General features: G+C 35.7%; 1 protein-coding gene across 3 annotated transcripts in view; it reads left to right on the top strand.

Moving 5' to 3' along the window:
• Window positions 1-13,153, top strand: part of Abca3 (ATP binding cassette subfamily A member 3) — a 199,481-nt gene that overhangs the window by 96,545 nt on the left and 89,783 nt on the right. For all 3 annotated transcript variants that reach the window (XM_083110291.1, XM_083110289.1, XM_083110290.1), the window contains exons 3-8: window positions 443-531; window positions 1,636-1,766; window positions 2,568-2,709; window positions 7,357-7,604; window positions 9,892-10,132; window positions 12,143-12,316. In XM_083110291.1, coding sequence (XP_082966417.1) covers window positions 443-531; window positions 1,636-1,766; window positions 2,568-2,709; window positions 7,357-7,604; window positions 9,892-10,132; window positions 12,143-12,316 — 1,025 coding nt within the window. The remainder of the gene's footprint in view (window positions 1-442; window positions 532-1,635; window positions 1,767-2,567; window positions 2,710-7,356; window positions 7,605-9,891; window positions 10,133-12,142; window positions 12,317-13,153) is intronic.

The following is a 13,153-nucleotide window of genomic DNA, read 5'->3' as shown; positions in this document are numbered from 1 at the left end:
TCTTCTGTTTACCTCCTCATATATTCTTCCACTTCACTCAATTATGCTTCCTAGATATCTGAAGCTCTCCACTACCCTCAACTCTTCCATGTCCACCTTTATTCTTGGTTCATTTCTGGCTCTGTTTCTTGTTGTTATTAGCATCTCGCTCTTTTCTGCACTGAATTTCATTCCTGATCTTCTGATTTCCTCATTCCAACTATCAAGCTGTCTCTGTACTTCTTCTTTCCTGTTTCCCCATATTACTAATACTAAGTCATCAGCGAACAGCAGGGCTTTCATCTCTTCCTCCCCTATCTTCTTCTCCACCTCTTCGTTAATTGCATCCATTGAAATTATGAAGAGCAGAGGGGAAAGAGCACTTCCCTGTTTTAGTTCATTACTTATGTTTTTAAATTGTTTTATTTATTTGTGATAATACTTTTCACCTTTGTTTCTTCAGACCAACATGGAAAGTTGCTTGGGCACCCAACATATCAGAAACCCTTCATGAAGTGATGAGGACCTCAACATGGAAACTTAACCTACATGGTAAGTATCATTGAGGTATTTGAAAAATTACCAGTGCAGGGAATTCTAGTAACTGTTTTTGAAGCATCGGGATATTATATAAAGTTTTTTTTAAAAGTCCACTTTATGCACAGAGGCTAATTGGAACTGGACCTACAATTTAAAGTGAGATCCGAACCACTACGTAACCTGGAATCCTTTAATTGCAAGGTGATGATGTTATCACTATGCTAGGAGGCCCTGGGGATGTTGTAAATTGTATATATAGTATTGGCTAATCACGATGATGATGATTAGGTGAAACTGATGAAGGAACGCTCATGAAGAACACTTTTATCCATCCGTAAAAGATACTACTGTTTGTTTCCTACACAGAAGCTGGATCGGTGGCCAAGCATGTTGGGTGCTTGACTTTCGAAGTTCCTAGGTTCGAATCCAGGCACAGTCATAGGTGTTCTTTGCATCAATTTTATCAAATAGTCACTTAACTTCATCATAGCGATTGGCAGAAAATCAAGGCAAAATAATAACTTTCCTGAAGAGAATCTTAATGTGAATTTTCCATATTTTAAAATTTTGAGGTTAGGAAAGCTGCCGAGCTGGAAGTTGAATTCACCTTGGATTGGTGACTCACGAGCCCCAGTTGGGGAATGACCGGAGGGGGGGAGTTTTCCTTCTCCAAGTATGAGCTGACACCATGCATTTGCCTACCCCGAGCACTGATCGGCAGTTCGCCTTCATCAGCTTTGAACGTTCTTTTGTTTTAATAGAGTATTGCGTGATTTTAGTATGTGTATTTTACATCATCTTTTTAGAAAGTATCTTTTCCTATACCTTTTGACCTAAATCCTCAACCAACACTTTCTCGACGAGGCACCATGTCAGGTGTCTGAAAACATCGTTTCAACCTGAAGAAGGAGGTAGTATAACCTTCGAAACGTAGTTCGACAAATCTCATGCTCACACACGTAAGTTACTGATTTTTAATCTTTTAACCTTTAGTTGATATTCCATATTTTATTTCTCTTGACACAATCACCAAAACGATTTTTTAAAATCAAGTTGCATGCCATTTGTAAAGATATCATAAGATTGTAAAATGTGAACACATTTGCTGTTTTTCAGAGCAAGCCTTCATGACTGGGGAAGAAATAGAGAGGGAAATGACGAATGTAACCAATAGAGATCTGTACCTGGCTGGTGTGATATTTGATGGAGACTTCAGTAGTGATAATTCGCTACCTCAAGATTTAAAGGTAAGCATGTTGTAATTTTTAACATCCTTCACCATGGGTGGCTATGTGGTGCTATGGGATCTGCACTGGTTCAAGTCTCCTGGAGGAAGCATAATAACTTTTCTTCTCAGATTTCGAACAGTGTATAGGGCCAGTGGTCACCCATCATCATGAGGAAATTGGGGAGCTATGAATAAGTAGCATAATGTGGTCATGGACTAAAGGTGGCCAGGGGCGCAGCCCTAACTCCACACCCCCTATACACCTTCATGGCATGTTGCAAACCACAGAGGAACACTTTACCTTTAACAGGACCGGAACCTTTTTTCGTGCACAATTTAAATTCAATCCAAGTTGTGTATTGCTTCATTTGAATACAGAACTTGGGACTGTGTTTTAAAATGACCTGTTAAAAAGGTTCCTGGACCCTATTTAAATTGATCTGTAAAAAAGGTTCCTGGACCGAATTCAAATACTTTACAGATAGAAAGGTTCTTTACGGTCCAGAACCCATTTACGCTTGCCGATTTTCTCTCCTGGACCGGAATTGAATTTATTTAAAATTCCTGGACCTTTAACAACCCTGCATGTGCCACTTCATTACTTCTTGATGAAGTTCAGACAGGTTGCCAACTCAAATCAAGTTGCCAACGCTTGAAAGCACCATCATTATCTTATTGAAATGAGCAATTCACATTATCTCCTCGATTTTTCTTCTCTATTGTAGTCTCTGGGCTTCGGGATTCACTGACAGTCTAGCCAGCCAAGATTAAGTGCTCCTGATTCATTTGTATCTTATCATCATTTTGTTCTTTGTTTTAGATTACAATTCGGATGCCTGCAGAACTCAGGATTCAAGATGAGAGTATTGATACAAAATCTAACTGGCAAACAGCATCACAGTATCCCGTTTTTCAAATGCCAGGTCCTAGGAATATGAACAATACAACAGGAGGAAAACCGGGTATGCTTCTTTATCTTACTATTTGGCACACATTCTCTGCTCTTGACTACGACACATGTAGGTTTGTGCTTGTTGTTTGGTTTATTTTGTTTGTTTTACCTCGCTTTTCTGTCATTTTTGGCTAATTGTGAATATGAGGATGAGTGATGATATGATGAAAGTGATAAAAGGACACTCACAAAGAATGCCCAGACCGGAATTCGAACCCAAAACCCCTGTGCTAACTACTCTTCCATGGAGGTCAGTGTATATTTGTGCTGAAACGTCAAACAAATAAAAGAAATACAAGCGCTTAAAGTAAAATTTGTTAGATTAGTTGATTGATTGATTTTCATTTTTTGGGTATATCAGAACATAGGCTATTTTTGGCTATCACACAATATGGGGAGAAGACCCTTAACAAAAACAAAATTGAGGATAGGTCCCTGAAAAGAATATAAAAGATCTCTGTTAAAAATTCGCAACTCAATTTTTAAAACTAATCATTCATTCATTACTTAACAGAACTAAAACTACACTGTTTCTGATCATAAAATCTCCTTAACTGTTAAAAGCTAAGACTGTAAAGGGGTAGTCAGCAGACAAGGACAAACACAGGACAATGCAAGTCCACAGAGGATTATCCTGGCCATGGATCCAGGTGCGAGAGCCTCGTTAGCCTGCAAGTAGTAGCTACCAGGGTGTACTATGGAAAAAAAGATTCAAACTTTTGGGTGCCTTACCAAAAGATCACCACACCTTACAGCTATGATTCGCAACTTAAAGGAATAAAATTACAGGGGATTTCTTTGCAGCCTCCAAACATTTTGCATTACAATTTTCTGGGAGACTAATTTCCTGAATATCAGCTATCTGTTTGTAGTCTTGCTACCATGAATACAAAATTGAATCAACTTTATCATAATGACACAGTAATCACAATTTAAAAGTAAAGAAATAAGCAAGTAATTATTTTTTCGTGACTCCGAACTGCCCATCACAACACTGAAATACCCTTAACTTCACTGTAACACACTACGAGCTAAATCTATGTAATGAAGCAAAGTTGGGTGGTAGGAAATAAAGAAGTCTCAAGACTTTGATGCAACAATGAATTTGTTTTAGTTTTCTGTAGCTCCTGTGTAGATGCTTTGGTGCAACAATGTGTTTAAACCAGGGTGGATAAAAATCATTTTTGATGATTTTTTAAATTTAAACAGATTTTTTTTATTGAAATCTGTTTTTTTTTTTTTTTAGAAAGTACCCTTAAAATTGCTTGTAAGACTTTTGTTACCAGACATATATGTTTTTTTTTTATAGAAAGATTTTTTCTAGTAAATGGCCCTGTAAAATATTTAAACAGTTTGATTAAAGCAAATAAAAAATTATATGTAAATATACATTTTTCTGTTTCTGATACTGTACATATGAAACTACTATGGAAATGTTTGTCAAGTCTGAGTGTGTTAATGAAACTATACTGCTGGACAAAAAAAAATGGACACCTTAATATTTGACATCTGAATTGCAGTTACTTATGAATTACGCTCTCAGTTAAGTATTGAACAATATTTATTTAACTTTTGTTTTCATTTTAAAGTATATATCATAGAATAATTATATCAGCTTTAACATGCACAATAATTTCTGAAATATTTAGTTAGCCTTCGAATCAGAATTTATGCGTTATCACAAAAAAATGCAAGTGTCCGGTTTTTCTTGTCCAGCAGTGTATAATAATTCTGTAACTTTTCTTCCAATGAAAATATAATATTCTGGATGTACTCTATAATTTAACTTAAAATATTTTTATAGTCTTTGTAGCTGAATTTTGGCAATTTTTTAAATGATAGTTTGCAAAATATCAGCTGCCATGTTTATTTAGTTTAATGATAATGACACAATTTCGATTTAACATGATTAGTATTTTGTATATTGTTCTACACAAAACAATTTCTATTTTTACCCATAAAATTTATTGAATTTTAAATCAAGAGAAATGCACAGTTTACAAATTACATTTCCTTTCATATAAGCTTCACACCATCAGTCAGTACATATATGTTGTTTCCTTTCTTTTTTTTTTTAGAGCCTAATAAACATCATTAAATGAGGACTAAAAGTGGTAAACGTTGTAAGTGCCAAAAGCGAAAGTGTTGGGAAATTGCATCATTCAGCACATCAGCCCGTAAGAACGTTCACACTAGTGAACTCTTTACATGCCCTTTGAACTACTTAGAGGGCTACCAGCCACATTTCACGTTTACCACATTATAAAGCATGGCACATTTCACAGTTTAAGGTGGAAAACTGTTTGAATTATTGTGGCACTTACAGCGTTTACCAATTTTAGTCTTCAAATGATTACAAGATTAATGTACTTTCCAAAACGTGATTCTGATATCTGCAAAATCCTTATGTACATAATTCTATAAATTATTTATTTAAAGTGATTTAAATCAGTGATTTTTTAAAAAAAATCACTGGATTTATAGCAATTCACCTTGATTTAAACTTTCAATTTCTCCCTCCTCCCATTTACTTCAAGACTCATTTTTCATGAGCCGACTTCCATGGCAGAGTGGTTAGCATAGTGAGCTAAGATGGCAGTGATCCTGGCCTGTGCATGGGTGCTATTTGCGAGTGTCCCTTATCAATTTCATATCATCACCCATCCTCATCTTCACGGTTAGCCAAAAGTGGCAGAAAGGTGAAGTAAAATAAACCAAATCAATCATTTTTCACAATCATGAGTGATCAAAATATTTATTGTGAAGTTTATTAGCTTGGTTTGCAATAGCAATTTTCTTCGCTTGGCAAATGCGTACCAAAAAGATAGTAATAAAAAGTATAATACTAAGTCTCGTCATTACAGAAGATAACAAAGTTTGAATGGGAGCGTGAGTTCAATTCCAATTGACTCCCAGCCATCATAGGAGGGTTGACAAGCCTACTTACACCACTGGTTAGATTAGTGTTTAATAGCATCAGAAAAATTGCCGATACACTGACTTTTTTATCAACCAATATCAATAGGGTACTGATTGATCTATCTCATACCTAATACAAAAAAAAGGGAACCAAATTAGTTTAGTTTTCCTGAACAAATTTGGTTTCAGTATTCAATAAGTAGATAAGTAACATTAATGTAAAGTTAGTAAGAGTAGGAGGTAAATGCATGTTAGAGATTAACATTAATAATATTTAAGAACACAGATAAGACATAAATGTGTAACTGGTTGGGTAATATTGTGCTGAGATAGGTTATATTATGTGTAGTATTTATTAATGATTATATAGTTTGTTTATGAATGAGTTGAAAGGTAGTCATTAATATGATTCTATGTAGGTTAAACAGGTTCTGCGCTAAAGTATATAATAGAATTGAACTGAATTGATGTTTAAGTCCACTTTATGCACAGACTCGGGACTGGACCTACAGTTTAAAGTGAGATCCAAACTACTGTGCAATGTGCCTCCACCAGGTTTAAAGTATGTAATGTTCTATATAGTGGAATATTACTTTTATTTTTATTTGATTTCAATTTAAAAGTTTGGGTGCGTCAGCACTTAGGCTATTTTGCATCTGTCACATGATATGGGGTACATCCCCTTACCGTAAGTAAAGTAATATAACTGTAATGTAGTGTAACTAAAATATTTAAAACATTCTGACAAGTTAAAAGCTGAGGCTGTAAAGGGACACTCAACACACACAAGGACGAAAAACAGAACAACACACAGAATTATACTGGCCACAAGGGCCAGATGCCAGAGCCTCGTTAGTCTGCAGTCCAGGGTGTACTACGTGGAAGTGAGGTTGACAATTGGGTGTACTATGTGGAAGGTCACCCATTACACCCCATAGTGGAATATTACTAATAGCTTTGAGTGTAGGTATTAACCCAGGATTGGTCGTGCTCGCTGTAATCACGTCGCCGGTTGCGGGTGAGCACGGCGCTCACCCTTGTTTTTCAGGCATATTTCACCATATTTTAATTTTTTTAAATGTATTTTTTGTACTTGTAATAATCTGTTTATTATAATCCTTCTTATTCGTTACATTTTTGTTTCAAAATGTTTAATTGCTTTCAAACAGCACAGTATACATAGTCGAAGCCAAAATGTCTCAGCATTAACAAAAAGCGCATGTTCCTCTGACGTAGTTCCATCTGATCTTCAGAAATCTGATATGATATAAAATAATTGCGACACTTTTCGAATTTTCTATTAACATGACAAGAACATATAGGTATGGAAACTCACTAGAAACAGGATAGACCTATTGACTAAATAATGCACAAATATAAGTGAAAAAATATATAACGTAATCGGTTGCGTGTGAGCTCTGTGCTCACACTGACAATACTATTTCCACAACAATGGTCTCTATAATAATGCCGTTTACATCATCCCATAAAAATGTGATCGGGTCGCTCATGAAACTCTAAAAGTCAGCTAGAGAGCACCACAGGCCAATATTTTAAATACTGTTAAAACGGTACTTCATTAAAATTTAAAGTGAGCGTGGCGCTCACCATCAACCGATCGCAGGTTAAGAAAGAAGATGAAAAAGCGAGTGGTGCTTAATGCAAGGATACTTGCGAGAGTCAAACAAGAGGGGTCTGGGTGGGCTCATGCCTAATATTTATCTTTTTCTTTCCGCAGGCTATTTCTCGGAAGGTTTCTTGGCACTTCAACATGCAATTTCAACTGCTATCATAGAAGCCCATACCCACATCACTTTAGATAACATCAATGTTCAGTTGCAACGCTTCCCCTTCCCTCCCTTCACGGACGATCCATTTCTTCTGGCTCTGCAAGGATTTCTACCTCTAGTAATCATGCTCAGCTTCCTCTACCCATGTACAAACATTGTGAAAATGATAGTGAACGAAAAGGAGAAGAAACTAAAGGTATGTCCACACTCATTTTTTACATAGCCAATCTGAGGTAGAGAGTAATATCATTTTATGCCACGGTATCAACTAGAGATATACTAATATGAAATTGTTGTTGATATTGATAACTAGGGCTCGGATTTTTATGACTTATCATATTATCCCAGGGACTGGTTTTCTGTTTGTTAAGTTAGTTTAAGTGTTTCTTGGTGTTATGAAATCAATAACACTGTTTTTATTGGTCATATGCATATTTCTACAATATTTTTGGTTTATTGCATATTATGGCCCAAAAGTGTGGAATAAAAGCATATTCTTATGTTCAACACACACTACTTCCATTGTTTAAAAAGAAATTAATGGCTTGTTTCACAAACTTATTTAAACCGCAGATTTTTTTGAGTTTGTTTTATACCTTGGTTGGAAAATAACCAACGGTGTATTTTTCCTGGACCTGCTTTAAAAAATAAACAGTGAAATTCTTTTCCAATCTTTCTTTTCGTTGTCCGCAATCGGCTTAAAGATTGTTAGGCAATTGTTCATTCCTTATCGTTAGCTGTTCTGCCCCTCCCCCCCCTTCTATACACGGCAACCAGACAGCATTGGAAGTGTACGTTATTTTCAGTGAGGGAGTGTATCAGTGCCAAGGAAGGGGAGAAAGGAATCCTGTCGTTTAGAGTTTGAAGCTACCAGTTCACAGTGCTTCCAGAGACCAACTTTGCTCCAGAAAGTAGGGGAACGAATTTGCAGGAAACGCATACGTTGTTATAATTTCAAGATGCCGAAAGTGAAGTGGCCAAAGAGTGTGAAATTAAAAAAGTTTTGTGAAAGAGTTCGGTGAAAAGTTTTTCAGTACTGATGGCCGAATTTTATTTTGTAAATTGTGTTTCATATATTTTTTTAAATGTCAGTCATTTTAAATTTTACATATATCCTATTTGTCATATTTTCAGTTTTTAAGGTCATATTTTGCCAATTTTAAGGGCATAAATGCATGCATATTACAGACGTTTTTAGGTCATAAAAATCCGAAACCTATTGATAATGTTCCAATTAAGAATAATGCCTAGGACCACTTTCACTCTCTCATACTCCTTTGAGTCTCCAATGCTCAAGCATGCTACGCTCGGCTGTATAGAATTGAATATAATTTCCATGTGACATAAATCGTAGAAATATATGTGTAAAAATCTTCCCTAGTACTTTCAGCATTTAATCAACTACTTCATTTTTATATATTGTGATGTATTGGTAAGATAGTCTAAAATACATTTTAACATGAAGTTGATGACTATATTCACTTAAGTATCAATATCACTGCGTCTTTCACTTCACAATCCATATTTAAGGGCCAACTACCACAGTCAAATTATGGTTATACATGAACACATATACTACTGGGCTTCGAGCATGTACCAATCGTTTTGTCTGCTCAAGCAAAGAAGCTGTCAATTCTGTATGCTTTCTAGCGTCGTCCGTGAGAACTATTTAGCACTCGAGCAAAAAGCCCTCGCTGCAGCTAGTTCAAATTTTACAGATACCGATAACAAAGCTGTCCTGCTTTCCAGAGTGATGAGTGTAACATGCTATGAAGCCACAGGTCCTGGGTTGAAACCCTGGTTAAGCCTGGTTCTTCTTTTTGTATTTAGATTAATTTACGTCACTTATTACATTATTAGTTTTAAGGAAATCTTGTTACTAAAGAATTGCAAAGGCACATTTCTTTTTAATTTATAATCATGGCACAGTGTGTAAATTCAGTTCTTGTTTTAAATAATTATAATTCATGATACACATAACATTAAACCATTCTGTGAATCACTATGCACATTTCCACATCTTTCATTGAAGAGTTACACCCATACCATAGAATCACTTGTGGCCTATTCTCCATATACCTCACAAAGTTGACATTAAATTTCAGCCAGTTTCATGTTCCATACATTCAAGAAATGGATTACAGACCATTTCACATGCAGGCTTCTCGATTTTCTTAAGCACACTGCATGATGTGTATATGATGTTCGAATGTGCCTAGCCAAAGGATCAACCAATTAGAATTATTTTAGGATAGGATGGTCTAGACTTACATTCATATTGTTTAGTAATGTATTATCAAGATGTACATTATTAAACTGTAGGTATATGAAAGCAGTACTGCAGCATCATTATTTTCAAATGTAACAGATTTATCCAACACGCAAATCCCAGTATAGATATAAGTGGACTAGCATAGTGTGTATTACCTTTGTTTACTATTATTGGTTTATGCGTATATAGTGTAAGTGTTTTATATTCACAGGAATCTATGAAAATGATGGGCCTCTCAAACTGGCTCCATTGGACAGCCTGGTTCACCAAGTCCTTTATATTGATTTTCATATCAATAGGCCTAATGACGATTCTTATGAAGGTGGATTGGTATGGGAATGGCCTGGCAGTTATAACCTATTCCGATGCATTCCTTCTTTTGGCGTTTCTCTTCATGTTCTCCATCACGACAATATGCTTTGCATTTTTTGTGTCCGTTCTATTTTCCAAAGGTAAGCAAGCGATCCTTTTGTTTTTAACAATACATTGTACATATCTATAACAGTAAGCTAGTCGTAAATGTTCATCTTAGTTGCTACTCAAGCTGGCTTGGTGGCCAATCACATGAAGTGGTCAAATTTTGATCTCGCCACTGAAGGTCCTGGGTTTAAATCCCAGCCTAAGCATAGGTGCTCATTGTGTGTCCCTTCATCAACTTCATATAATCATTACTTATCCTCATTGTAACAATTAGTCAAATGTTGTAGAAAAACTAACATACAAGTAGAGATGCTATTCAAGAAAAAACTTTATACTTTCAACAGAAAAACTAAGTATATTATGAAAATAAACACACGCTTATAAATGCTAAACTAAGAGTAAAGATTATTGCAATAATGATTCATTGATTTCGTTATTTCATGTCACTTTGTGCCTAATCGTGATGAGTGATGATATGATGAAATTGATGAAGGATCATTCACAAAAATTCCCATGCCAGGATTTGAACCCAAAACCCTTGGCATCATAGTATGCTGTGCTAATGACTCCACCATAGACATTGGAACAAACTATAGTAGTGATGTAATGTGGAAAGCACAATTTATTGCAGTGGCATATTCTATTCGACGAATTTACCACAACAATTCGTATTTTTTCTACATTACATATTAATTAGATATAACATTAATAAAACCCACATGCAGGCATGCAAGTAAAACAGATAACATGGGGGAAATATGCGATTGATTATTGTATTTGTGTTGCTTTTCATTCTTTTTGATTGACAAAGATTTACTGTTTTCATTCAGGGTTGAGGGTACCTTGGCAGGCTCGGATTTCCCAATAGGCCTCATAGGGCCGAGCCTAGAGCGACACTTTGGTAGGGGCAGCACGATTGTTTGTTTTAAATTTATAAGGAATACCTAATTCTCGGATTGCCTCTTTTTTTTCTCCAGACACACGAATGGAATAACTTAATGTAGTTGTATTGTAAATATAAATTAATGAAGAATATTTCTTAAGAGAGATAGGCTAGCAGGCCTCTGAACTAGTTTACTAATTTGTTGTTTTAATTTCCGACGTTGTTGTTTCGAATGTACATTATTGTGCTGAGCTGAGTCGGCGATTGCGGCAAGAACGTGGAGCCTGCCGCTTGCTTTTGAAAGACAACACCGGCTTGGCTGCATTCCCGGAACGCCTTTCCTTGTTACTGCTGGCATTAGCTGCATATCAAAAGCATGTGATTTGCATTGAATGGTTGAGAATTAAACTATCGGCGCAAGCATAATTAAAGTGGTTTCGCATTATACTATTCTACTGTTAGTTGCTCGAGAATATTATTCAAGAAGCAGCTGGTGTGTCGCGTCTCGCCTGTGTCAGTGTCCGACGTATGTTTGTTGGGTTAATTTCTAAAACATCATTACACTCATTATGAGTGATAAAAGAGTAAGACTCAGTGCGTCACAATATAAAAAGAGAAAAGCAGAGAAAGATGAAAGGCAGGAAGCATTTCTGAAGAAGGTTCCGAAAATCAGTTCTTTTTTTATACAGAAATGTAATCAGGAAAAAAGTGAGGAAAGTTCCGTTGATGAGCCTAGTGTGTGTTCTGTCCTATCACTTAAATGAAGTAAAAATAAAAGTCTTTTCTGAAAAACAAGGAAAATGTTAAAATGTAATTTATATAATTTATGTCATATCGCTTTGTTACATTTTTGTATGTAACTATCATTTTAATTAATACTGCATGCCATTAATAGTAAAAATAGTATTACAGAAAATAATGATTTTTTTTTCATTCTTGATAAACGGTATGGGGGCGGCAAAGTGGTAAATCCGGTCCTATACCTTGGATGCAGATGGTTTCATATTATTCTTCTGTTTGCAATTGAGAAGATGGTACATTGCATTCTCACTTATTACTGAGAGGTGTAAAGTGCTAGGTTTTATTGTCTGCCTGGTGGAAAAAAATACGACAAATCTCATTCTGACCTCATAATATGTTATTTTTTATATTGTTTCAGCTAACACAGGCTCCATTGTAGCAGGCCTCCTGTGGTTCCTGTCCTTTGCTCCGTACTTCTTCCTTCAGAGTCGATACATAACTTTGTCTCGGCCGGTGAAATTTGTAGCAAGCCTTGCCTCAAATACTGCTATGGCATTTGGTATTGTGATTATGGTGATGTTTGAAGGAACAGGTTGGTGAAATTATTTTATTGATTTTAGTAATTTGGTGGTGCATGCCTAATGAAACTGATACGTTGACTCATGCATAATGTGACAGCCTATACCTGCTGATAATAATAGATTTTTGATTAATCTCTCCCCTTCACAACAGAACACACGATTTTAACACCAAAATACATGCATCTCTTGAATAAAATTACTTTTAAATATCGGGTAAGGCAGTCAAACGGGAAGATTTAAAAAAATCACAAAAAATAGAGAAAACAAATATTAGTTAATTTTTGAACATGAATGTACTGTACATGAGTTGAAATTGCTAGTGTACCTTAAAAATGTTATTTTTTTTTAATATGGTGTCAGTAGGATGGCATCCTTGGTTTTGTACACATTGTCGGAGTCTCAGAGTAAATCCGCCCATGACGTTATGCTGACATATTGGTAACCTTTTTCCTGCCTGTCCTCGATGACTATGACCCAGATGAAGAGCACTCTTCCAGCAAGATGGTGCAACTAGCCATACTGCCAGAGTGTCTATGGATGTGCTTAGACTCGCATTTCATGCTCGTCTCATCAGCACATTCGGCGATATTCCATGGCCTGCCCATTCACCCGATTTGATGCCATTTTACTGACACCATATTAAAAAAAATGAACATTTTTCAGGTACACTAGTAATTTCAACTCATGTATAGTATATTCATGTTCAAAAATTAACTAATATTTGCTCTCTCTATTTCTTGTGAATTTTATAAATCTTCCCGTTTGACTGTCTCACCTTATATAACTGAATCTTCGATTTTAGATTAAAAGCCTATTTTTCCTTTAGAGATAAATAAGAAATAACAAGT

This window comes from Lepisma saccharinum, chromosome 24 (assembly GCF_977018435.1).
Source record: "Lepisma saccharinum chromosome 24, izLepSacc3.1, whole genome shotgun sequence".
Taxonomy (NCBI): Eukaryota; Metazoa; Arthropoda; class Insecta; order Zygentoma; family Lepismatidae; genus Lepisma; species Lepisma saccharinum.
Note: the sequence above shows the minus strand (reverse complement) of the source record. Positions and strands in the feature narration are given on the sequence as shown.